The 24,939-nt window shown below is 47.0% G+C and overlaps 6 protein-coding genes across 6 annotated transcripts; 2 read left to right on the top strand and 4 right to left on the bottom strand.

Moving 5' to 3' along the window:
• Window positions 1-938: 938 nt before the first annotated feature.
• Window positions 939-2,257, bottom strand: DFJ58DRAFT_815100 (Arl8a protein). Its single transcript, XM_041391683.1, has 11 exons — window positions 2,133-2,257; window positions 2,034-2,079; window positions 1,932-1,976; window positions 1,729-1,874; window positions 1,643-1,664; window positions 1,506-1,586; window positions 1,398-1,456; window positions 1,314-1,347; window positions 1,251-1,259; window positions 1,179-1,204; window positions 939-1,103 (listed from the first exon to the last, which is right to left on the bottom strand). The coding sequence occupies exons 1-11, from the start codon at window positions 2,168-2,170 to the stop codon at window positions 1,064-1,066; spliced, it is 546 nt and encodes a 181-aa protein (XP_041237792.1). The 5' UTR covers window positions 2,171-2,257; the 3' UTR covers window positions 939-1,063.
• A 3,083-nt stretch (window positions 2,258-5,340) lies between these two features.
• DFJ58DRAFT_917285 (uncharacterized protein) lies at window positions 5,341-6,594 on the bottom strand (the record flags this gene model as incomplete). Its single annotated transcript, XM_041395523.1, has 7 exons — window positions 5,341-5,488; window positions 5,605-5,622; window positions 5,683-5,821; window positions 5,879-5,972; window positions 6,042-6,061; window positions 6,125-6,267; window positions 6,514-6,594. 7 exons carry the CDS (start codon window positions 6,592-6,594, stop codon window positions 5,411-5,413), a joined length of 573 nt encoding a protein of 190 aa, XP_041237791.1. The 3' UTR covers window positions 5,341-5,410.
• Window positions 6,595-7,480: 886 nt separating this feature from the next.
• DFJ58DRAFT_846320 (uncharacterized protein) lies at window positions 7,481-8,975 on the bottom strand (the record flags this gene model as incomplete). Its single annotated transcript, XM_041393292.1, has 6 exons — window positions 7,481-7,660; window positions 7,908-7,932; window positions 8,050-8,095; window positions 8,510-8,654; window positions 8,700-8,766; window positions 8,809-8,975. 6 exons carry the CDS (start codon window positions 8,973-8,975, stop codon window positions 7,481-7,483), a joined length of 630 nt encoding a protein of 209 aa, XP_041237790.1.
• Window positions 8,811-9,943, bottom strand: DFJ58DRAFT_815067 (uncharacterized protein). Its single transcript, XM_041391682.1, has 3 exons — window positions 9,644-9,943; window positions 9,337-9,577; window positions 8,811-9,280 (listed from the first exon to the last, which is right to left on the bottom strand). Exons 2-3 carry the CDS (start codon window positions 9,510-9,512, stop codon window positions 9,208-9,210), a joined length of 249 nt encoding a protein of 82 aa, XP_041237789.1. The 5' UTR covers window positions 9,513-9,577; window positions 9,644-9,943; the 3' UTR covers window positions 8,811-9,207.
• A 42-nt stretch (window positions 9,944-9,985) lies between these two features.
• On the top strand, window positions 9,986-14,183 carry DFJ58DRAFT_815064 (mitochondrial protein Pet127-domain-containing protein). Its single transcript, XM_041391681.1, is given in 13 exon segments — window positions 9,986-10,703; window positions 10,768-10,983; window positions 11,046-11,115; window positions 11,169-11,301; window positions 11,358-11,504; window positions 11,766-11,894; window positions 12,018-12,140; window positions 12,237-12,359; window positions 12,504-12,601; window positions 12,664-12,907; window positions 12,965-13,256; window positions 13,320-13,768; window positions 13,788-14,183. 13 exon segments carry the CDS (start codon window positions 10,034-10,036, stop codon window positions 13,914-13,916), a joined length of 2,823 nt encoding a protein of 940 aa, XP_041237788.1. The 5' UTR covers window positions 9,986-10,033; the 3' UTR covers window positions 13,917-14,183.
• Window positions 14,184-23,151: 8,968 nt separating this feature from the next.
• DFJ58DRAFT_136028 (WD40-repeat-containing domain protein) lies at window positions 23,152-24,501 on the top strand. Its single transcript, XM_041378826.1, has 4 exons — window positions 23,152-23,704; window positions 23,758-23,850; window positions 23,909-24,064; window positions 24,117-24,501. Exons 1-4 carry the CDS (start codon window positions 23,321-23,323, stop codon window positions 24,411-24,413), a joined length of 930 nt encoding a protein of 309 aa, XP_041237787.1. The 5' UTR covers window positions 23,152-23,320; the 3' UTR covers window positions 24,414-24,501.
• Window positions 24,502-24,939: the final 438 nt, after the last annotated feature.

Raw genomic sequence — 24,939 nt, 5'->3', positions numbered from 1 at the left:
GCGTCGGACACCGATGATGCAGAGGACGGCAGGACACATCAATCAAGTGGAATCGGCAAGTGGCAACAATATTTTCGCCAGCGAGAGCGATGTCATCGAGAAAGTCACCACCTGTGTCATTCTCCTTCCAACATACACCTCGAATAGCAATTATATCTTCCTCCAATTTCTCTTCTGCGCAGGTGGTTTGTTGAAGGAGTTTGCTAGTGCTTGCGAACGTCTGTGATCAGCCTTGTAAATCATCATTCTTCCATTTGTATCAGTGCAAAATTCACCGTATGCGAAACCGTAGTGGCTGGTAGCTGTGAGCGCACTACGCCAAATTCTCCGAGAGGCCAATTCTAACAAGGGTCTGCCTGGGCAGCTCGTTCATACCAACACATGCTTTGTATGTCAACCCTGGACACATTTTCGTGGGTGGTACTTCGTGCCGTCGCTCGCTCGGAGCTCCACGCGTTTGGCAATTGCACTTTGCAATGTGTAGCGTATATACTTACGAACAGACTCCACACAAAAATTGAGACTAGAAACACCTGCAAGCTCATCGATGCCATATGAGGTTGAGTTGTGTGTTACAAGTGCAAATCACAACGTGAATAGGCTCCTATAGTGAGGTTGTTCTGTGAAACAATGTGGGTGACTGTGCACTCTGCGGGGTTAGGACGTGATTCCCAGCTGAATATATACGTAATGGAGGTTCGGAGTGCATGTATTTCCAGAGTATTTTGAAAGTGAGCGACGTGGGCTATCTCATCATATACCAAGTGGGGAAAGGTATGCGCAACAATATGAGGGAGCTGAAAGGCAATCGCTGATCATGAATTGAGCAACGCGGTGCGGGGTTCGAGGGATGAGTCAGGTATCGTCAATTTAATTCGTTCAAAAAATTTGAATCTGACGCAGTTCTTCCCAGTCCCCATGCCTTCTCAAGTCGTGGGTGATCTCATAATAATATGTCTGCATTAATACGAATGTCACACAATATGCTTCAATCCTACTAGATGTCTGAAAATGGGTAATGTTGACTGCGTTCCATAAACCATGTGGTGAGTCGGGATAGCACCTAATGACTACGATCTGAGAGCCAGCGGAGGACTATGTCCCTAGAATAGACGATCGTACAATTAGTCAAGAATTCGAGGTTCAAGATGAGTTCATGATAGAGAAGTGGAACGCACAAATTATGTTGGCTCTTCATCGAACACTGATAGAGAGTTAGCGCACACGGTATCCAGTATGAGAAGACTCACCGAGTAACACTAAAACGATATCTCATGAGTGCGTTGAAAGCATACAATAATTCTAAGACGTACTGAGACTGGGCGGTCTTGTATCTTGTCCAGTTGACTTCCCTCAAGATGAGTGGGTATGCAGTACTAAAGACTCTCTCTACTCACAGGTCGTGTATAAGATCCTTGACAGATGCATGCGAAGGAACGTCATTCTTGTTTCCAAGCTGTGTCAATGTAAGCAACGCTAGAGATGCCCCGAGGTAGTAAACTCACCACCAAAAGAGGGACACCTGCTAGATTCGGCTGCGCTAATAGTTGGTGCAATTCGAAACGTGCCGTGTCGAACTTCTCTTGCTGTAAGTAGCATGGGCGTTAGAGCTGAAACCTACCAATTACATAGTAAAGCCTACATCAGCTGAGTCAACTACGAATCTGCGGCGAGAGAGCATTCTGCAAATGAAACCGACTATCAAACGCAAAGAAGCGGACGACGTACACGACAGCATCAACTCCGTTACAATAACGCTCCCACATTGAGCGAAACTTGGGTTGTCCTGCGACATCCCATATCTTCAGGGTTACAGCGCCTTTGCGTACCTTGCGGTAGTTGAATGCGACAGTTGGAACAACGTCTTCCGACCACTAAGTGAGGGTAAGCCGCTTGGGCGAAGGAAAAGCCCGTGAATAGAACAGTCGCACCTGCCCCGACCCGATGACATTCACAAACGAAGTCTTTCCAGAAGCCTTCGTGAAGGCATGTCAGTACCATTTTCTGAACTTGGAATATACGAATCCACGCACCTGCAGCCCAACCACAGATATTTCAGCGGCTTTGGAGAAGAATATGCTGCGGTATTCAATATGTGAAGCCTTGTCCACTTCAAGAGAAGGCTAGCTTACCTACTAAACCAGGAGAGTATCGAAGATATAAAGGTCATGGTGGACTGTGCTCCGTGCTCGACTGCCGAGTCCTTGAAGTTTGAAGCTTTGAAGGTCACAGTGATACTATTAATGATGATACAGACTTCATGGTGCGTGGGAATTAGATACTAATAAAACTCCCGCAGCCTAGGCCTCGATCAACTTCAATTGACTTTCATTGGTTACCAACAGCTGGAACCCCCACTAGTTTAATTAAGTTTTATGGTAAGCTTAGAAGTCGGAATTACCGCATGGTTCATGGCAGAACGATGTACATGTGAGTCTTCAACCTTGTCTGCTCAAGTCCCGTTTGCTGGTAATATCACCCATCTCACGAGCAGATCCGAGTCGTGTTCGCAATAAAATGTCACGGATTACATCATCTGGTGAACAGCCATTACATATGCCGTATGTAATGTGCTGTAGAAATTCCTCCTTTTCTCAGGACAAGATCATGACTACAGAGGCTTCGCATATTTCCTCCACTTCTACGACTGTTCGCCGTAGGAAAGATGTCAACAAAAACTTGAACAATGCGGAAGATTGGGAACGTTGCTAATCACCGAATTTGCACCATTTCAGTTTTTTCTCCTTGCCGCTTCTACCTACTTGTGGAACTGAGTAAATAAAATAAAAGGGTCCAAATACCTCGGTCGCGCGAAATACCCTTGAATGGCAAGGACGCTCTGCCTGGACAGTCCACGAGTGAAGGCGAGAGTCCGAGTCTGATTATGCTGCGGAACCTTGGGCTATCAGCTGTCTCAGCTCAGATACACTACTTCTACTTGTCAGTCCCCTTGCTTTCCATTCATTCGGTCCAGATGATGGATATATATATGTATGTATCTCGATCGGTACTTTACTTTGACGGTCGTGCTTAGCAGGATGGGCTCCAACAGATCATTGCAAGGATGCAAACCCGACGCACAATTGGCAGTCGCATTGGCGGAGCATTACGATGGCGCGGCTCCGACCAACGTACGTATGGATGCAATTTCAGATATCGTGGTCGATGTCTCATTAATAGTGAGCCCCAATTCTCTAATTCTCTACTCCCCGCTCAGCACACCTCATCTCTTTGCCATGCTCATTTGCGATATAGGCATATAGGCGAACCACGAGTTTACCGTGGCCCAGATGGACAAATGCGCCTCTGAGCGCCAATGACTTACAGCCATCTGGGGTTCATCCTTCACGGTCACCTTTTCATCATCTGTGTGCTCAGACAGCGTAACTCCGCAAACACGTGGAATCATTGTGTCAGCTACTCCAACCGTAGTTACCATCAAGGACTGGGTTGGTTGCTAGACATTGCAGATAATTTCAGCCTGCCACTTGGTGCAAGTGTGGACGGGCGGTTCACTGACTTCCACTAGTGATACAACAAGAAATGAGTTTGTCTACATAAGCTTCGTCTTAAATATACTTTGAAACAGCATAACTAGCACGACAGATCGTTGACCACATTTCTCCTCCCTGCAGAACACTCGGCATGCATTTCCCTACACAGTACTGCTAGTTGGTACATGTAGGCGCTCCTGGAATGCAGTCGAATTCACGCTAGTTTCTGCGTCGGAGTTGGCCACGAGTTTTGCATGATATTCTCGAACGCTAAGGATGAGGCGGGGTCCCAGCACAAACAACTGTACGCCCAATAAAATTTCAAAAGCACCCTGGGTTCTAATAGAATTTGAATTCTACAGAAATGATGAGCGGTGGTTACAAGCAAACGTCAGCGACAGGTCGGCGCACCAAGAACTTTGGAGAGAGATTAACAAGCTCAAGGCAAGAGACGCAAAAAAAGCTAGCCCATGTGGAACTTGAGCTGAAAAAGACGAACACTTTTACATTACAAGCTCACCTTGCAAAATAAAGCACGTGAGATTTTATCAGCACTCTGAAACAGTCCCCTATGGTCGATCCTGTCGATGGGCCGAGTCGTCGCAGGTCACGGAAATGTTTCATAGTAATCCAGACTGAAAGACACAGTGCAAGGACCTCCCAAACAGTGTCGAGCGTCCAAACCATTGACATCAGAAGCGGGACATCCCCCTCATATCCAAAGTCGCACAGATACGTTCCAGAGAGTATCAGCCCCTCTGGTGGTTGTCCAATGAGCGGTGTTTTTCAAATCAACAAGTAAAGCTTACCCTCTACAGTATCCTTGAGGCCTCTTGCCGCGATTACTCCGCAGGCGATGTGAACAGCCAGGAAGATGACAACAAGGAAGATAAGCATCCTCCTAGATCTCTGATACATGGCATGCAACCGAGCAATCATGATGACTTGCATCGTGTTTCAATCGAGTCAATATCATTGAGGTATTGCAGCTCACCGCCCAGCATGGCAGCTATGGCTGCATTTGTCACATTCTTTGCGTAGTACATATTATTACCTGAAACACTCAATTAGTGATCACCATCATAGTGGGACCAAACGGTGCGACTCACACCTATTGAGTCATTATGTCGAGCCAAGTGAAATGGTCAGAATCTCACTCACCCCTACATATGAGTGTATTCATTGGATAGGAACGAGATGATTGCGGAATACTCACTGCATCTGTCAGGGAGGCCGATGGCATATTTTCTGTGTGCCGCCGGTCAGAAGAATCGAACACAGTGCATATGAGACATACCCAGAAGGTTGATACTGATAACGAGAGATGGGCTATTAGTACAGTGCCAACTTGTTGGCCTCAAACACATACACAGAATATGGTATTCCAATATAGCGTATCTAGAACATTTTGAAGTCAGCACAACTTGCCAACCACGCTATAGCATAATATGAGGTACGAACAAGCAAATACATGACGGTCATGAGAGACCAGCGTTGCCTCTGTCGCGAATTTATTGTATTTGTTACTTCTGACTCGGATATGGGACTCTGTCACTCACCCAGATGAGTTCAATCTATGACACCGTTCTTAGCAAGTTGGCTACTCCGGCAATAGCACTGACGTACCTCTTGTCCAAGTGTTAGAACTGGAAATATGATGAGAATATCAGCGGTTTTCGAACACTGTCCTGCTCACCCCAATCGTATACCACCACGATGCCGGTGGCAACTGCAGAACCGCAAGTCAATGTTAGATAGAGACATCGACTGATACGACGAACTTATGCAATAGCTGAAAAAAATATTCAAACTGATTATCGGCCACCAACTGGGATCATTTGAGACTACGGTCATATTCGAGAGTTAGGTGAGAGCGAGTGCGATATGTTGGGGGCTATAATGATCCAGTGTTCGTGCTAGATATACCGCCATTCAGTGCTTGTATCGCTAAAATGGGTATGATGGAGAAGGATATTTAATCCTGCTTCAAAACCCTTGATTGGTTGGAGTAAGTATTGTTGGATATTTCGACGTAATCTGCAAGTCTCGCTATTACTATTCATTAATATTCATTCTTTTATCTTTACGCTCACTTACTGCGCACACGTACAATAGCACGCTTCCATCGCTAACACGGACAGGTATATAGTCCTCGCATCCGCGTCGCTTAACAATCACTAACACTTACCGTAACCTTTCGTTTGACTTCGCAGGTACTGATAATAATACCAAAATCGATTCCTATCAGACTGAGCCTTTCGTTTGTCTTCGCAGTCCTTCCGTCCGTCGCTACTCGTATCAAGTGTTGCGGTGCGAATGAGCAAAAACTGGAAGTCCTCGATTGAATCAAAGTTGATTTTGAATAGTAAACCAATATCACGTACGTGAATATCAGGAACCAACAGCGATCTTCGAACCAACAGCGATCTTCAGGCCAACAGCGATCTTCGGGGGTGACAATATTGGTGATGAAAAGGACTAGACAAACGTCAATTTATCATAGTTGTGTCAGTGTCTAGGTATCATACAATAAAACAAGAGACATACCCTCAGTCGTGGTCAACGAACTGAGGAAAGAGAGAAAAGAGAGACGGAACGACTATATGATGGTTTGAATTCCTGTCCAATACTCCGCTGGGCCGCGTCGCGTCGTCACGTGCATGTCCCATGCGCCAACAGTGATGAAGATATAGTATGTCCGCCTGAAGATCCTTGATCGGTCGAAGTAATACGGTATTGCAAATGTGCGTTCTCTCGGCCTCGGTGGTCTCACCTGAGGCGTATTAATCGCTCTCTTATAGTGGGTCCCATTCATGCCTTATTCTACCACCCGTTCACTGGAGCTGCCTTGAATATACTTCGAAATCCATAGACAACTCAATTTCTGATTAGTCTCTCCTTCTAGTCAGACCAAAAGAGAAAGAAGTCAGTCGTTCCTTATGTATGCAATATCAACAGCAACGCTGCCCGTGCCCTCTGATCATATGTCTCAACTTACTACCATCGCCATCACACTCACACACACTCTCTGCCCGTTTGCTTCCTGTGCAAATGAGTCTAGGGACAAAGGACCCATTAGTGTCGTCTTCAACTGCCACATTTTACGTTCATCGTTGTCACAAGACTAGTCGTATCTAGGTGACCTCATCAACACAAGGTACTACAGCATCATGATTTTCCGCGAACTTTCCTCTAGGATATATTCTTACTCTTCGTGATCCAGCACTGTAGCACCTCCCACTCCATTCATACAAACAATCCAGATGGGTAATACAGTGATGACCGGTTAACCAGGAAGCGGACTCATTCAAGTTGCCTTATCGCTTTCACTCGCCGGTTTCACGAATCATTGCCATCAATTCAATGCTACTCCTTCTTTCCAGTTCCTCGCGCCCCATCCGCTATTTCCCTCACACTTTATTCGTTTTCACAATCATGATTTCCACATTCGCCCGAGTCAAGTTCAGATGGCAGATGTCACAGTGGTTGTGTCTCCTTCTCCTCCTTTCTTCGTTATGCTCAGATAGATGATAGATCTCGAATGGATATGATGTTTGTAAAATCCTTGGGGCTATCAGCCGTCTAAACTCAGACACGCTGCTTTTAATTTCCTGCTTCACAAAACTTTCGTATCACGTTCCACATGTTCGGCCCAGACAGATGATTGCACAGATTTTTTGTGCTCAGACAACTGGTGTCTTAGTGATACTTTGTCAAGCGCGCTTTACTCCCCACCCAGCACATCACATATCCCGCATCCGTGATAGATGGAAATACTCGAGCCGTAAGTTTTTGAAAACCATCATAGTACTCCGTTTCATTAAATCATACTTGAACACAGACGATTGTCGTTGACGACATGACTATCTGACAGTGGTCAGCGATGGGTTGGTCCAATCAGATGATTGACGCCCAATTAGCTGACTAGTGGTCTCCAGGATGTCGACATCCTGCTTCTACCCTTCACACTCGATTCGGAACTCCTCTCATGCTACCGAGATGGATGACGATGGTGGATAGGCATTTTCGCCTGATCTGACACATTCAACCATCTGGGGTTTCACGACTACCTCTTGATTCTTCTTTTGCTTTGCATGATAGAGCTCGTGCATCTGATCAAGGTATGGATACCAGAATATCACGGTCTGCGTCTTGCTGATACTTTTCTAGGTGCGCTTGATGCATTCCGACTCGAAGCCCCGATTCTCTTCAACTCTACTCCCTACTCAGCACTTTTATCTCCTTGCCGCGCACATTCATTCGTGACAAGATAGAGGCATATACTCACCTCGTAAGTCTCTGTTTTAAAGTGTCATGCTCGATGTGGCTGAATTATTCTCGAACAGACGTCGATCAGCAAAATTAGCAGGAGGGGCTCCGGTATATCATTGCAAGGACGCAAACCCGACGCACAATTTGCAGTCGCATGGGCGGAACACTAAGATTGCGCCGGTCCGATCAACATATGTATGAATGCAATTTCAGAATATTGTGGTTGATGTCTCGTTAATAGTTAGCTCCGGTCCTCAAATTCTCTACTCCCCATTCTGCACACCTCATCTCATTGCCATGCTCATTTGCGATATAGGCATACAGGCGAACTACGAGTCCGCGTGGTTCATTCCTTTTTCTTCTTCATGGCCCAGGTGGATGAAGACGCCTCTGAGCATCCATGAGTTGCAGTCATCTGGGCTTCATGCTTCACGCTCACTTCTCTGTGTGCTCAGACAGTGGAACTCCGCAAACACGTAGAATCAGCTGTCTGGGCATCAAGGGCTGGGTGGATTGCTAGATGTTCTGATAATCACTTGGTGCAAATGTGGGCAGGCGATTCACTGACTTCCAGCAGTGATACAACAAGAAATGGGTTTGTCTAAACACCATAACTTAAATAAGTACTACGACGGATCCTCGACCAAATATCTCCTCCATGCAGAACGCTCGGCAAGCATTTCCCTATACAGTGCTACTAGTTGATACATGTACACGCTCCTGCAAGACAATCAAAATCATACTAATTTCTGCGTCGGAGTTGGCCACGAGCTTAGCGTGATACTCTCTAACGCTAAGGATGAGGCGTGGTCCCAGCACGAACATCTGCATGGCCAATAAAATTTGAAAAGCACCATTGAGTATCTGAACTCCCGTAGGCTTTGAATGCTACAGAAATGATGAGCAGTTGTTGTCAGTGACAGTTCGACTCACATTGAGCTCTGGGGGGAGAGAATCAAACTGGAGGCAAGAGACATAAACAAAGCTAACACGCGCGGAACTTGAGGGGGAAAAGATAAGCACATTCACATTACAAGCTCACCTTGCGAAATAAAGCACGCGAGATTTTATCAGCACTCTGAAACAGTCCCCTATGGTCGATCCTTTTGATGGGCCGAGTCGTCGCAGGTGACGGAAGTGTTTCATAGCAATCCAGACTGACAGACACAGTGCGAGGACCTGCCAAATAGTATTGAGCATCCAAACCATTGAGGCAAGAAGCTGGAAGTCCTCATCAAATCTATAACCGCATATATATGTGCCAGAGAGCATCACTTCCGCTGGTGGTTGTCCAATGAGCTGTGTTCTTCAAGTCAACAAGTAAAGCTTGCCCGACACAATATCCTGGTTATGGATCTCGAAGAGGGAATTCAGGATTGCTTACTATCTGCAGATTCTGGGACTCTAATAGTTTTTTTTTAAAAAAATTTTGTCCATTGGGTCAATGTACCTCCAAAATGTTCTTCCGACATCCTCGCTTGCCAGTCTTGTCATTCACCACTGGCGCAACCGATCTGCCAAGCCGATATTAGTTGAACTTCCATCCTCGCCATGAAGTTCTGCCACGCACATTGGTATGCACCAGGCGCAACCAAACTGCCAAACCAATAAAACTTCAAGCATTGCCCACAAGATTATTTTCGCAATATAAAAGCAAGCCGTGTTTAGCGTACCCCTCACCTCAGTGACATTAGTTAGCAAGATTCCCCTTTGCAAAGCCCGTATCACCTTGTACAAATCATGCATTTCTCCTTTGTCGTCGTCCTTACTGCTTTGGCAGCATGCATGTTGTTGCCCAGGCTTTAAATGCGCTGATAGGAATGTGAGTATGAGCAGTTAACTTTACTTTGCATCCAGGATTGAACCACATTGCTCACCTTGTAACGCCAATAGATTGAAAATCAATGACACTGTATTTAGGCTGCCCACAGACGGGCTGGCATCCAGTCAAAGTGACACAACTGGAGAGCCTGAGTGAGTCGTGTTTAAATTCTACTTTCGCATTGGCGCCGTTGTTGATGGCACGATACCCAGTTCGTTGCTGACTTGATCAATGTGGTTGCTTCTGGAGCCTGGATATATAAATTTTACTGGTGCATGGACAATGGTGTCAGCACCTGTGAACAAACGTTCAATATGAATCTGATTTTGACTGTTAAAGATGTATGACGTATGAGCGGTTTGATGTTATGTAAATAAGTGCCCATGAAAAAGCTTTTCATCAAACTCCGAGTTGAAAGGCTCAAGCTTTGAACTACGACTCTCGGATGCGCCGTCTTCACTTACATGCGCGCTCCATTGCTATCGGTGGACTCACTTGCAGAAAACGAGCATTTGGTGTTTCTGCGGGTGTTTTAAATGCCAACTCGGACGCAGACTCAAATCGAAGCCAGAGCCAGAGCCGGGACCAGAGTCAAAGCGTGGACTTGGGAAAGGATGATAGCCGAAGCAGAGAGACTGTGAATGATGAGCAGGCAAAACAGGGTGGTCATGGAGACATTCTTGAGAAACTGTCGCGCTCTCTGCGTAGCCAGCGTGACCCCTCGCGCAACCACGCAAATAGCTCATGCACCACAGAAGAGCACACTGATGCTAAAACCACCAGCTCTTCTTTCAATCTTCCCCCTTTGATTCAGGAGATCACACAAAAAATCGATAGTGCCGTGGAGGAGACGATCAATTCGTGTATTCGAAACCCTCAGCATGTCATTCCGCCGGCAGGTGTTTCGAAGAGAAGAAAAAAGGAAAAGCAGCCAAGAAAAAAGAAGGCGTCGGGAAAAGGTGGTGCTGGCGTACGACCTGCTGTAGAATCAGCGCGTGCTTCCCTTGCAGGGTTCGATGCAAAGCGTGCAGGGGTGCTCCAGCTACTGTTGGAAGGTTCTGGGGAAACCAATCGTTTGGCGAAGGATGGTTGGACGACAGGGTGGGGCGAGGACGGTGCGTTTTCCATGAAATCACTGTTAGTTTTGTTTTTCATTCAGTTCTGGTCTATCATGCGAAGCGCTTCGACCGGGGGAGAATGAGAATTATGGATTGCAGGGGTCGTTCAGTGGCGATGGACGACAAAGTGGGATCAAGTCCCCGGGACGTGGGCAACCTCCGCATATACGCCATCCCCTACCCTATACCCGCCGCGTAGAGGGTCTCTTCGACGACGCGCGGGATCTGGATGCTGCTTCGTCAAGCGGACCGGGCTCTATCAATAACATACTGGAAGGTTCGTGTCATTCAGCAACATGCACAAGGTTTTGAAGGTGATTCTAACGTGTGCATCCGCAGATATTGACCCACCCTCGGAACACAAGCCTATTGCGCGGCTTGCGCATGGGCTTGATAGGGTGTTATTTAAGTGCGTCTTTCTGCCCTGTGAATTCTCCATGCCATGTTAACTCTATTTCCTAGCCCCGGCGTCCATTGGCTCCAAGATCCACGCTCACGTGTATATAATTTCACGCCTTGGCTTGAACGCATACCCAAAGTCACAGATTTCGCGTTCGAGCGCGTCACTGGGTTCATACGGAGTTCTCAGGATGATGTACGTTCGATCCCTGCTTTTTCTATCTACAAAATCCTAGAACACTCACTCTATAGGACCTTCATACCCTCGCCAAGATCCACTCTCGACCATACGTTGGTTCCACTTCCTCCCTCACCGGTCTGCTCAGCCATATTTACTTCCTCATCTCTGGTGGGAAGGAAGTAGATACGAGTGTTTTGAGCGGCGCTTTCGCGCATGAGGTGGGTGATTGTTTACGGTGCCTGAGACTGATTTTTTGGGCATGGATTTTATCATTTTCTTCCAAATCCGTGTGTTGCGTAGTGCGGTTAAATGTGCCAAATATCAAGCTCTTGTCATGCGACGTATACTCTTTTGCCTTCACGCGCGGTCTATACTAGCTTCTTAATCATTACATCTGACTACACGTTCCTGGACGCGTCTATATACCCTCCCATTCTGCTTACACACGTCTTCCAATACTTGCTGACATCAATTCACAGCCAACGAACTTTACCCCAGGCCAGCGAATGCCCGTATCAATCGTGTTGCGATACAAAGACGGTGTATGGGCAGTCGACTCCGGCAAAGATGGTGATGATGACAGCGAGAAGAATGTATTAACTTGGATGGTGAGTCGCGCAGGCGCATTTGGTTCTGTTTTTCTTTGTTCCTTTTCACTTTTCATCCGTGATATGCGAGTTGTGAATTTTTATCTGCGTATCATATAACTAATGCCTGCGTTCGCATCACAGGGCACTCTCCTGGAAAAATTCCTGACAGTTCCGGAACCTGAGTTCAAGACTCTCCTGCGTTCCTCGCCCGCCCCAGCAGAAGGTGAGGAGGATAAAAGGAGGGAGGCATATCGGTATGCCAAGGTACGTTTTGCTCCTACGCTTTTTCGCGCGTTGGATTTCTGACTACGTCTGTGTTATATGGTATGGTTGACTTGCTGACTGATATCATGGGATCAGAGCAATCGCTTTTTGATGCGTTCCCAACTCGATTGCGTCGACCCGCGCTTACCAGGAACAGGCGTTTTTGATGTCAAGACCCGTGCTGCGGTGCCAATCCGACTGGATTTGCTGAATTTCGAGGTGCGTACTTTTTTGTTTGGGTCTGATTGCCATCCATCATTGTGATTCTATTGGGATACATCATTTATGCATCACCAACGGCTCGGTGTCTTCGCATCCATACTCTGAACTGGGATTATGGTTAACGGATTTCGTTGAATGTAGGAGAACTCAGGTTACCTCATTCGCACGCTTCATGGACCACTGGAGAGCTTCGAGAAAGAATATTACGATTTGATTAGAAGTGCATTTCTGAAGTACAGGTGTGTTGACGCTCCACACTTTTTGCTTCCTCTCGTCTTGACCTGACACCATCCCATACCAGCTTCCAAGCTCGTATCGGCAACATGGATGGCGTATTTGTTGCTTACCATAACACGGCCCGCGTTTTCGGGTTCCAATACGTCTCGCTCGAGGAGATGGACGCACGCTTGTTTGGACAAGATGTAAAACCTGCTGGTGTTGTTAACGGCGATAGTGCGCCTACCAGGGGCGCGCGCATATTCGAGAAGTGTGTGAAGGTGCTAGAAATGGTGATGGATGAGATTGTTGGAGTGTTTGGGGAGAGGGTGAGTCCGCTTCTTTGTTTTCTCCAACTTTTTGTTGACTAGTGTGATCGTGGTTAGAGCGTGAAATGCACTTTCGAGACACGGGAGCGCTCGCCAAAGATGAATATATGGGTAGAGCCTGTCGAGTGGGATGCAGAGAAAGAAGGCAAGGGAAAGAACCTAGTAGAGATGAAGGAGGCAGAGGAGGAAACGAAGGTCGCGGAACAAGGGAAAGACGGCGAGGAGGAGGAGAACCGAGTGAAGACAGGGGAGCCCCCAATCGTTCAGATCGACGTAGAGGTGCAGAACTTTGTCGCTGGCCAGCCTGTACGGGGCTCAAGAGCGATTGATGTCGCACCTGACGAGAACTGTGCGTCATCACATATTTCTTCCAATTTCGTCATTATGCGTATTAATATTTTCGGTGTTCCAGGGATTCTCCATTGGACCATCTCGCATAGCTCGCTGGAAGCCTCCAGAATTCGGGCCAACCTCGCATCTGCGAAAGACAGGCAGTTCCGTGCATGGAATTTCCCAGCAAATATCAGCCGACCGGAGGAGATGGAGGCATGGTGGAATGCGCTGGATTTTGGCAAACGGCAGAATGCTGCTTCCCCTTCAGACGAGGGTGAGGAAGTAGCAGCAGGCAAGCCACACGATGCGGTGGCAGGTGACGAAAGCCCTGTCGTAATGCTCGAGGAGAACAGTTTGATAGAGGAAGAAGGACCTGAAGCCAACGAGAATGGCGCGCCGCCGTTCAATCCCAGGCTCTTCCGACCGGCGTCGACGAATATTGAGGCATTGCGCCAGTTATCAAGAGACGGGAGGGAGGAGACTTTGAGGACAGAGGCCGAGGAAGAGGCCATGGGAAGGGAGAAAATCGTTTGGGGTCTTTCTGGAGAATGGAGGTGTTGCGAACAGTGAAACCAAGGAAGTGCCTGAGGATGGCAGTTCAGCATCTACCGTTACTCAGGCTTCAGAAATGGGGACAGTCGACGCGGTGGCACAAACTAGCGAGGAGAAGAAGTGAAAACCGAATCTTTCTCATATCACAGCGCGCTGTCGGCGACCTTACTTTCCTTTAACAGTCCACGACGCGGTGTCCAGTGCACTGCAAGTGGACAAACCAGTATACCTCCAACTAATCATTGCATTATCATTCAGTATGTGCACGCTATATTTTTGTGCGATTTACGTTTAGGTGGATATCGCACGTACAACTCATGATAGCATATACCACACTACATGGGTAATAATAAACACAACACCTCTCTGCGTTCTGGATAGGTGCTCGCCATTGCGGTCCAAGTTGGAAAGAGAGCGGTCATCATCCACATTCGGTCGTATTCACTAGGTAGTGAAAACAACTGTCAATGGCAAACGCAAATCAATAATACATGTTGCGCGTTTTAGGACAATGTGAGGGATGGAAGAGCGCTCTATAGGCTGTGACAAGTCTAACAATCAGGCAATCGTCCCTTCCTAGTAACACGAAAACCTGATCTGAGTATCCCACACAAAGGAACAGACGATTGGTCCAACAGGCAACATATGTGGGTTAGGTGCTCCAACACGGAAATATTTGGCATGGTTGTGAGCAGGAAAATGAAAGGCTGGATTGGGAAGGAAATACGCACTTGGCCCACAATGTGGGGTTATCATAAAGAAAGAGCTTGTTGAGAGGTGGTAGATCGGCGCTCATATGTCCATTATAATTGGGATAATTGTGGCCAGCGTCTTGGTAACCTTAAGCACTCAAATGAGCTAGGCATCAACGTCGGGCCCAAGAAGACTCACTGGCAATCATTCAAACACATTCGCATAATTAGTAAAGATGTCGGCCATCATCCTCCTGCGTGTCCATCTATGTACCGAATATTGTGGTGACTTGCTTTTCATCTTTAGGCATTTGGTGGCTCCGAGACGTAACTTTGCTGCTGAACTTCTCCATGAGCCTTTTACTCAGTCGAGCAAACACGCGCGCGCTATCTCGAATTCCTCGTGTGCCAAACTCTCCGAGGCAGACCAGACTGAATTGCAGTTGTCCTGTTGTCTCGTCCCTGTTCCAATTTCCTTACTAATGCTTGTTTTCTTGAAGGGATTTTTTGCCTTCCGTCGTTGTTCACCTCATTACATGGCCGCGTAACTTGCAGGCGATGCTGTGTCCGTTGTCTCTAAGCCTGCTTCGCATGAACGAGTTTCGCGTTGACCTCTCTATTTATATCTCCGTCCAGTTGCCCGGGACTTGCTGCGGCAATCGAAAGTATGTTCCGCCTCGGCATCGACACAAAACAGGAGCGCACGCAAACTACACATATCAGAATGACATGGCTCGGTCTGCCACTTTCAATCCTCCCACCTTTAGCTTCCTAATCATCCTCGGTCCCCTTTGGAAGAGCCAACAACCGAAGGAGTGTTCATCGATGAGAATTCAGCGAGGCTGTGGAGGTTAAATCATCTGCCTGACCGTCAGACTCACTGTCCTTAGCTTGCGTGCATCCTTCTGGCCTCCAGCCCCATCAATGTATCATTTGGTGGTGAATCCCGACAGTTTTGGTTAGTCTGTCGAGAATCTAGGTTGGCACGTACACATCTCAGGGATATACCTCATATTTCTGAGACGATCCGCACGAGGCGTGAAGGTGAATTCTATTTCATGGACGGACTGCCACATAAAAAGGAGGTTTCGGCGCAATAACTGGGCCTAGTTAAGACGGAGCTCTGAGGATCTATACACTGCAAAAATGTTGTCAGCAGGTTTCGAACCGACTGCAAGAGAAACAGATTTTGATTCTGTTGTGATAACCACTTGGTTAAGACCAGTTAAGATGAGCCTCCGGGGAATCCATCCATGAGCGAATGACAAAGTGTGTTCCAACAGAAATAAACCTTGTGGTCGGCAGGTTTCGAGCTTGCGCAATTCCGACAGAAACATATCTCGATTCTGTTGTATTAACCACTTTGGTCAAGCGAAGTTGAAATGAGCCTCCGAGGAAAGGTCCACCAGTAAATCTTTAAGGCGTGTTCTGAGAGAAAAAACCTCATCAGCAGGTTTTGAACCTGCACTGATACAGTCCAAGAGACAGATTTCGATTCTGTTAGAGTAACCACTTTGGCCAAGGCGAAGTTGAGATGAACCTCTGAGGAACTGTCCATCAGCAAATCTTCAAGGCGTGTTCGGATATAAAAAACCTCGTCAGCAGGTTTTGAACCTGCACTGGTAGTGACAGTCCAAGAGACAGATTTCGATTCCGTTGCAGTAACCACTTGGGCCAGGGCGAAGTTGAGATGAGCCTCTGAGGAACTGTCCATCAGTGAATCTTCAAGGCGTGTTCGGATAAAAAAAACTCATTGGCAGGTTTCATACGTACGTTGGTCGGAGCCGTGCCATCGTGATGCTCCGCCAATGCGACTGCAAATTGTGCGTCGGGTTTGCATCCTTGTAATGATATGTTGGAGCCTATCCTGCTAAGCACGACCGTCAGGGTAAAGTACCGATTGAGATACATACATACATATATCCACCATCTGGACCGAACGAATGGAAAGCGAGGAAGCTGGAAAGTAGAAGTAGGGTGTCTGAGCTGAGACAACTGATCGCCCAAGGGTTCCGCAGCATAATCAGACTCGGACTCTTGCCTTCCGAGTCACTCGTGAACTGTCCAGGCAGAGCGCCCTCAGGCTTGCCATTCAAAGGTATTTCGAGCGACCAAGATATTGGCACCCTTTTGTTTATCCAGCTCCACGAGTAAGTAGAAGTGGTAAGAAGAAAAAACTGAAATCTATTTCTGAAGTAGTTGTAAGCTTTGAAGCCCACTTTGAACAGGGACATACAAAATCATGTGACGGGCGCGTCCCGCGTTATTTGCTTCAGTTTTCTTTTGCTTTTACTTCTCTAGTCCGGTTGTATTGTCTATCTTGAGCCATTGAGGCATATTCATACCTGAAGCCTGAGTCGTGCATAGCGTAAATGGCAAAATACACGTCGTCGTTATCGCACTTTGTAGCCAGTGGCCACAAACTAAATTCTTAAGTTCGGTCTTGCCTCGGTTCCATCTCGCTGTTCCAACGTTCATGTTGCACACTCGAGTTCAACTGTTGATATAAAGCTTGGTTGTTCGATTATGGCCACAAAGTCCAATTCTGTACAAATGAACGCACAACGAATCCGAAGAGTAGGATGATCAGATATGCCAGATAAGGCTTCGGTTAGACCCACAAACTTGAAGGGAGGGCGGGCAGGCGTACTTGTCGAGAGAATCTGTCGAATGCACCAGCAATCAGATACACCATTTTGCCACCACTCCACGGTTTTTGCGGCTTGCTTCTGTTTGGATTCATTCGAGTTTATCTAAATGGAATGAATTCTCAGCGACGCGATACGACAGAGTTTGGCTTTGAACCTACATGTTGGCTTAAGGTGTGCCTGAGAAGCCATTAGGTAGTCGCTGAATGGATTCTTCGCTAATGGCCCTTATTCACGCTGTCTACCATTGATAACGCCTGTGAGTCGATCGAGGCTTTTCTGCTGAATGACCAAGGGTCGTACTAGATAAGAGCAAAACGTGCCAGACGCGTGCCCACCCGATATCTTCCATCAGCAGGGAAGTAGTAACGAGTCGTGCGTGAAGGGTGAAAGTCGGCTGTCGTTGTCCTCGGCGGGGATTATTTACATTTGGCGTCGGATCAGATCATTGGATATCCATGTCCATTCTCGCTGTGGGTGTTTCTGGCACTATATCGCTGATCGACGTCTATTCAAGCGTGATTCAACCATATCGAGTATGATGGTTTAAACAGAGACTTACGAGATGGGTATATGCCTCTATCTTGTCACGAATGAATGCGCGAGATAAGGATATAGAAGTGCTGAGTGGGGAGCAAAGAAGAGAACTAGGGCTTCGGGTCAGAAGGCATCCTTGAAGCGTACCTAAAAAGTATCAGTAAGGTGCCAACCATGATATCCTGACATTCGTACTTTGATCAGCTCTATCATGTAAAGCAAAAGAAGAAACAGGAGGGAGTCATGAAACCCCAGATGGTTGAATGTGTCAGATCGGTGAGAATGCCTGTCCACCATCATCATCTGGGCCGCAGGAAATGAGTGCCGAATCGTGTGTGAATGGTAGAAGTAGGGCATCGACGTCCTGGAGACCACTAGTGAACTGATTCGGGTGATTGAACCAACCAATTGCTGACCACTGTCAGATAGCCATATCGTCGTCCACAATCGACTGTGTTCAACCATAATTTAACGATACTGAGTATGATGGAGAATTTCCATCTATCACGGATGCGCATGGCAAGGATATGTGATGTGCTGAGTGGAGAGTAAAGAAAGTATCACTAAGACACCAGTTGTCTGACCACAAAAAACATGTGCCACAATCATCCATCTGGGCCGAACATGTGGAACGTGATACGATTCGAAAGTTTTGTGAAGCAGGAAAGTAAAAGTAGCGTGTCTGAGCTTAGACGGCTGATAGCCCCAAGGATTTTACAAACATCATATCCATTCGAGATCTATCATCTATCTGAGCATAACGGAGAAAGGAGGAGAAGGAGACACAACCACTGTGACATCTGCCATCTGAACTTGACTCGGGCGAATGTGGAAATCATGATTGTGAAAACGAATCAAGTGTGAGGGAAAGAAGTCGGCGAGTGAAAGCCATAAGGCAACTTGAATGAGTCCGCTTCCTGGCCAGCCGGTCATCACTATATTACCCATTAGACTCATTTGCACAGGAAGTATTTACGTTCAGATGGACAGAGAGTGGGCAGTGCAAGTGTGATGGCGACGGTAGTAAGTTGATATTTAGGAGATTGATCAAATGGGAGCAAGTAGTTCTATAAGAGCGGTAAGGGGAGCTGTTACGCCTCAGGTGACGCCACCGAGGCTGAGAGAATTCACAATTGACTACATATTTTCATGCAGAACCCCTCACTGCCTTGTTTGCACATGTTGCATTCGCGTGCAGCTGGTTTGATTCAATCGAATCATTTTACTAGATTCACATTTGCAATACTTACTTCAACCAATCAAGGGTCTTGAAGCAGGATCATCTCATCATGCCCATTTTAGCGATACAAGCGCTGAGCGCTGAATGGTGATATATCTAGCACGAACACTAGATCGTTATAACCCCCCTACATATCGCACTCGCTCTCACCCAACTCTCGAATATGACCGTAGTATCAAATGATCCCCGTTGGTGGCCAATAATCAGTTCGAATATTTTTTTCGCCTATTGGATAAGTTCGTCGTATCAGTTGGTGATGTCTCGATCTAACATTGACTTGCGGTTTTGCAGTTGCCGCCGGCGTCGTGGTGGTATACGATTGGGGTGAGCAGGACAGTGTTCGAAAACCGCTGATATTCTCATCATATTTCCAGTCCTAACACTTGGACAAGAGGTACGTCAGTGCTATTGCCGGAGTAGCCAACTTGCTAAGAATGGTGTCATAGATTGAACTCATCTGGGTGAGTGACAGAGTCCCATATCCGAGTCAGAAGAAAAATAACAATAAATTCGCGACAGAGGCAACGCTGGTCTCTCATGACCGTCATGTATTTGCTTGTTCGTACCTCATATTATGCTATAGCGTGGTTGGCAAGTTGTGCTGACTTCAAAATGTTCTAGATACGCTATATTGGAATACCATATTCTGTGTATGTGTTTGAGGCCAACAAGTTGGCACTGTACTAATAGCCCATCTCTCGTTATCAGTATCAACCTTCTGGGTATGTCTCATATGCACTGTGTTCGATTCTTCTGACCGGCGGCACACAGAAAATATGCCATCGGCCTCCCTGACAGATGCAGTGAGTATTCCGCAATCATCTCGTTCCTATCCAATGAATACACTCATATGTAGGAGTGAGTGAGATTCTGACCATTTCACTTGGCTCGACATAATGACTCAATAGGTGTGAGTCGCAACGTTTGGTCCTACTACGAGAGTGGTCACTAATCGGGTGTTTCAGGCAATATTATGAACTACGCAAGGAATGGGACAAGTGTGGTCGTAACTGCTATGCTGGGTGGTGAGCTGCAATACCTCAGTGATATTGACTCGACTGAAACACGATGCAAGTCATCATGATTACTCGCTTGTATGCCATGTATCAGAGATCGAGGAGGATGCTTATCTTCCTTGTTGTCATCTTCCTGACTGTTAACATCGCCTGCGGAGTACTCACGGCAATAGCAGTCAAGGATATGGTAGGGGGTAAGCTTTACTTGTTGACTTGAAAAACACCGCTCATTGGACAACCACCAGAGGAGCTGATACTCTCTGGAACGTATATGTGCGGCTTTGACTACGAGGGGGATGTCCCGCTTCTGATTTCAATGATTTGGACGCTCAATACTGTTTGGGAGGTCCTTGCACTGTGTCTTTCAGTCTGGATTGCTATAAAACATTTCCGTGACCTGCGACGACTCGACCTATCGACAGGATCGACCATGGAGGACTGTTTCAGAGTGCTGATAAAATCTCACGTGCTTTATTTTGCAAGGTGAGCTTGTAATGTAAATATGTTCGTCTTTTTCAGCTCAAGTTCCATATGTGCTAGCTTTTTGGGCGTCTCTTGCCTCGAGCTTGTTGGTGAATCTCCAGAGTTCTTGGTGCGCCGACCTGTCGCCGACATCTGCTTGTAACAACTGCTCATCATTTCTGTAGAATTCAACTTCTATGGGAGTTCAGATACTCACTATGGCTTTTCAAATTTTATTGGCTGTGCAGTTGTTTGTGCTGGGACCCCGCCTCATCCTTAGCGTTCGAGAGTATAACGCTAAGCTCGTGGCCGACTCCGACGCAGAAACTAGCATGAATTCGATTGTCTTCCAGGAGCATGTACAAATATCAACTGGCAGTACTGTGTAGGGAAATGCTTGCCGAGTGTTCTGCAGGGAGGAGAAATGTGGTCAAGGGTCTGTCGTGCTATTTATTTAGGTTATGCTGTTTCAAAGTATATTTAAGACGAGGCTTATGTAGACAAACTCATTTCTTGTTGTATCACTATTGGAAGTCAGTGAACCGCCCGCCCACACTTGCACCAAGTGGCAAGCTGAAATTATCCGCCGGGACATCTAGCAACCAACGCAGTCTTTGATGCCCAGACAATTGATTCTACGTGTTTGCGAAGTTCTGTTGTCTGAGCACACAGATGATGAAAAAGTGACCGAGAGGCATGAACCCCGGATGGCTGTAACTCATTGGTGCTCAGAGGCGTTTTCATCCATCTGGGCCATGGTGAAGGAACAGGAATGAATCACGCGGACTCGTAGTTCGACTGTATGCCTCTATCATGAACGAGCATGGCAAAGAGATGAGGTGTGCTGAGCGGGGAGTAGAGAATTAGAGAATCGGGGCTCACTATTAATGAGATATCGACCACGATATTTTGATATTGCATCTATACGCACATTGATCGGACCCGCGGCATCGCAATTTTTTGCCCAAGCGACTGCAAATTGTGCGTCGGGTTTGCGTCCTTGCGATGATCCGTTAAGCCCATCCTGTTAAGCAAGACCGTCAGATTAAAGTACCGATCGAGATACATACATATATTCACCATCTGGACCGAGAGAATGGAAAGCGAGGGGGCTGGAAAGTAGAAGTAGCGCGTCTGAGTTCAGACAACTGGTATAGATAGCTCAAGGGTTCCGCAGCATAGTCGGACTCTCGCCTTCAAAATCGCAGACTGTCCAGGCAGAGTGTCCTTACCATTCAAGGGCATTTCGCGCGACCAAGGAATTGGGACCCTTTTGTTTATCCAGCTCCACAAGTAAGAGGAAGCAGTAAGAAGAAAAAACTTCCGTTCTATCGATACGAAAGTAATTGTAAGCTTTGAAGTTCAAGGGGCCGGACACTACAAGGAAATACAGAATCACGTGACGTGCGCGTCCCGCATTATTTGATTTAGTTTCTTTTACTTCTTCTGCTTCTCTAGTCGGGTCCAATCCCCGGCTCGCCTGACCAATTTGAATTCCATCTTTACTTCTTATCTGAAGGAAACAACCTCGTCCTATCTCTGTGAACCTCTTGTTGATGGCGGAATCATTGATCGCATTCTGGGCACTACAACCACGGCATAAAGTACATTTGGAGAAGGCAAAATCATCGGGCAATCACGACACAAAGTACATTTGAAGAAGGTAAAATATTGGGGCACGGCGTTCAAAATTTCTTGCGTAGCTGTTCGTTATGGAGATCATTGCTGGCCTTGCGTTTCCCCTTGGAATCCCACATGCAGTTGGTGAGTTTGTAGCAAGGTTTGTGAAGAAAGATGAAATGGTGAGTGATACAGCGATTTTGGGTGGTGGTTTCCCATGTACCGATATACAGAAATATGTGCCTCACGCAGATAAGTATCGAGCATTGGTGAGATGATGGGCACCTTCGGGAAGTAGTTGGGTAAGGAGAGACAGCTTGAGACGTTGACAAAGATATCAGAATGAAGTTGTGTTGGGGATGGTCGTAATAGGGCATATGGAGGTGTGCGGTGATTTCATTATAGAATGAAAGATTGTAGGTAATGGAATGCGACTCGTGATCAGAAACGAGGCTTGGGCGCTTCAGTTGCGCAGCCTATGCTTGAAGCGAACACGGGGATAACACGTGTAAAACGTACCAGCTCAAACTTCCAGTGCACTTTTGATCTAAACGCCCTTTGCCTCTTAGTGCCAATACGTCGGGAGCAACTGAAGAACGTATCGTTGTAAGTGATGATTGTGGACTTTGTTGGATGGCAGCTAAGACGGAGCTGCACCCAATAGTTGATTATGTCTTCACCCATTGTTGAAATACAGAAGGCATCAGCGATCACACCCCACCAGAAATTTGAAGGACATACCGATGTGGTCCTAGGCGCCATACATCTGCCAGGCGGACAACGGATGATAACATGCTCAAGTGATGGCTCGCTGCGGGTATGGAACTTGAAGAGTGGGAAACAGATAGGAGATGACTGGCGGGACGGGAAAAGTGACGCGTGGACCATAGCATTGTCTCCGGACGGGAAGAAAGTGGTTAGCGGGAGTGATGATGGCGGAGTGAGGTTGTGGGACATCGACACATGCAAAGTCATTGCAAAATGGACGGGGCATACAAATATTGTGAGAACTGTCTGCTGGAGTCGAGATGGTCAGCGAGTCTTGAGCGGATCTTACGATGGAACTACAAGACAATGGGACGTGAAGAACGGGGAGACAATCCTCGCACCAATCAAGACAGGGCATGAATGGGTGAACGCAGTCGTCTACTCGCTAGACACGACCATGTTTGCAACCGGTGGATCCGAACAACCTGGGAATAACACTGGAGATAACAAGTACTTGGTCAAAATCTGGGACACAAAGACCGGCGAGCTTGTCGCTACTCTCAAAGGACACACAGATTCGGTGTTGTGCCTGGCTTGGACCCCAAATGGAAAAAACGCTCATCTCCGGGTCATTTGATGACTCAATTAGGACATGGAGTAGTACAACCTGGAAGCAGCTAGCAGTGCTGGAAGGGCACGCTACTTCTGTCCGATCCATTGCAATTGCAGTTTATCCAAATGGCCGCATCCTCGCAAGCGCATCGTGGAACGACACAGCACAATTATGGAACCTCGACAACAACCAGCCCATCAGTTTGCCCCTCGAACATACAACCATGGTGTTTTGTGTGTCATTTTCGGCAGATGGAACGCTACTAGCCACTGGCTGCGACGACAAAAATGCGTACACTTGGGATGTTTCTGCGATAGTAAAAGGAGCTGGCCTCGACGAACTTCTATTGGACCAGCACGACAAGTCCCTACTTGTTGTATGTGACACTTTCATCACAAATCTCATTGCATTTAAACATATGCATTATAGGCTGATGCTACACAACATCCGGTCCGTCAGCCAATCAAGGTCTCCAATCGCGTACCCCAAGGGTTCTTTGATGACACACCACATCGTGCTCGCGTACGTCGCTCATGCTTCATCTACATAGTCTTGGTTTTCCTGACCTTGATGTTCTCAGTCTTCTGCGCGACTCGATCCCAACAATACGCCATCACGACCCCGCATTTTTCACTGGGTTCGAAACCTTTTCTCTGCCAGACTCAGTAATGCAGAAATCGAGCTGCGTGAGCGTGGCTCAGCGGTCGTCGACGTTCCGTATGCCAAGGGCAAACGTGTATGTCATTTCGTTCTTCTCGAATATTCGAACTCCATCTCATATCACCTAGAGGAACGCGTCAGCACGAGAAAGACGGATGATAATAATTCCACTGAAATCCAAGAAACCTGCTGCAAGCACCTCATGCCGTCCCAATAATAACACCACGCAACAATCTACTGGTGCGGCGGCCCAAACATCTTTGCAAACACAGGCTGCCGTCTCCACGTCCTCCACCGCACTTCCCGTCGCTAACACAACTTTGCACACCAATCCTAACGCAACAATGAAGAACGTTGGACGCTGGACTCGTTTCTGGCTGTTTTTTTGTTGTGCCTCTCCCGAGTATACCCATGATCATCTTTAATCTATCCCATCCGTTTTCTTGTTCTTTTCCCAGATCTTTGCCAGTACATACAATGGAGACATAAGAAACTCTTCGTGGGGCAGTAAAAAGTCTCTAATCCGCTAAGTTGTCTATGGCATTTTATCGAAATTATCATGAATTAGAGAAAGTTTGACATACTTGGCCTAGCGGAGGGGTTACCTGGTGTCTCCTCTCATCGTGGTCCTCATTTTGTCGAACTTGCTTGCTACAGGGCAGGGCAGAAAGGTATACCTTTGCATGTGTTTCCCACCGTTGTGGCCAATATGATAGCTGTCCAGGCATTGGTTGTTGCTTGGCGGCCAGAACATGACAAGCTGTATATATTAACACAACAATATCACAGCCAATCGAACTTCAAAGCCCAGGCGCCTTCATCATAATGTTAGCCTGGCCCCGTCTCGACGTCCACGGCACCTCCTGCTCAGTGCTCACGATACTGATAGATATCGAGATCTACTAGATACACGATTCCGCATACCGGAAACTTTGTATTTCCGCAAAGATC

The sequence above is a fragment of the Suillus subalutaceus genome (assembly GCF_016647625.1).
Source record: "Suillus subalutaceus strain FC151 chromosome Unknown DFJ58scaffold_168, whole genome shotgun sequence".
In the NCBI taxonomy this organism is placed as follows: domain Eukaryota; kingdom Fungi; phylum Basidiomycota; class Agaricomycetes; order Boletales; family Suillaceae; genus Suillus; species Suillus subalutaceus.
This window is presented reverse-complemented; position numbering and strand designations above follow the sequence as displayed.

Excerpts from the sequence above, each read along its gene's own strand:
- DFJ58DRAFT_815100 (XM_041391683.1), bottom strand. The coding sequence starts at position 2,170 with ATGACCTTTATATCTTCGATACTCTCCTGGTTTAGTAG. Across the intron at positions 2,080-2,132 it reads ATACTCTCCTGGTTTAGTAG|CATATTCTTCTCCAAAGCCG; the intron begins GTAAGCTAGCCT and ends TGAATACCGCAG. Across the intron at positions 1,104-1,178 it reads ATGAAGAGCCAACATAATTT|GGACATAGTCCTCCGCTGGC; the intron begins GTGCGTTCCACT and ends CGTCTATTCTAG.
- DFJ58DRAFT_815067 (XM_041391682.1), bottom strand. The coding sequence starts at position 9,512 with ATGCATGATTTGTACAAGGTGATACGGGCTTTGCAAAGGGGAATCTTG. Across the intron at positions 9,281-9,336 it reads TGCGCCTGGTGCATACCAAT|ATCGGTTGCGCCAGTGGTGA; the intron begins GTGCGTGGCAGA and ends TCGGCTTGGCAG.
- DFJ58DRAFT_815064 (XM_041391681.1), top strand. The coding sequence starts at position 10,034 with ATGCGCCGTCTTCACTTACATGCGCGCTCCATTGCTATCGGTGGACTC. Across the intron at positions 10,704-10,767 it reads GACAGGGTGGGGCGAGGACG|CGCTTCGACCGGGGGAGAAT; the intron begins GTGCGTTTTCCA and ends TATCATGCGAAG. Across the intron at positions 12,908-12,964 it reads TTGGAGTGTTTGGGGAGAGG|AGCGTGAAATGCACTTTCGA; the intron begins GTGAGTCCGCTT and ends GATCGTGGTTAG.
- DFJ58DRAFT_136028 (XM_041378826.1), top strand. The coding sequence starts at position 23,321 with ATGGAAAAAACGCTCATCTCCGGGTCATTTGATGACTCAATTAGGACA. Across the intron at positions 23,705-23,757 it reads ACGACAAGTCCCTACTTGTT|GCTGATGCTACACAACATCC; the intron begins GTATGTGACACT and ends TATGCATTATAG. Across the intron at positions 24,065-24,116 it reads CGTATGCCAAGGGCAAACGT|AGGAACGCGTCAGCACGAGA; the intron begins GTATGTCATTTC and ends CATATCACCTAG.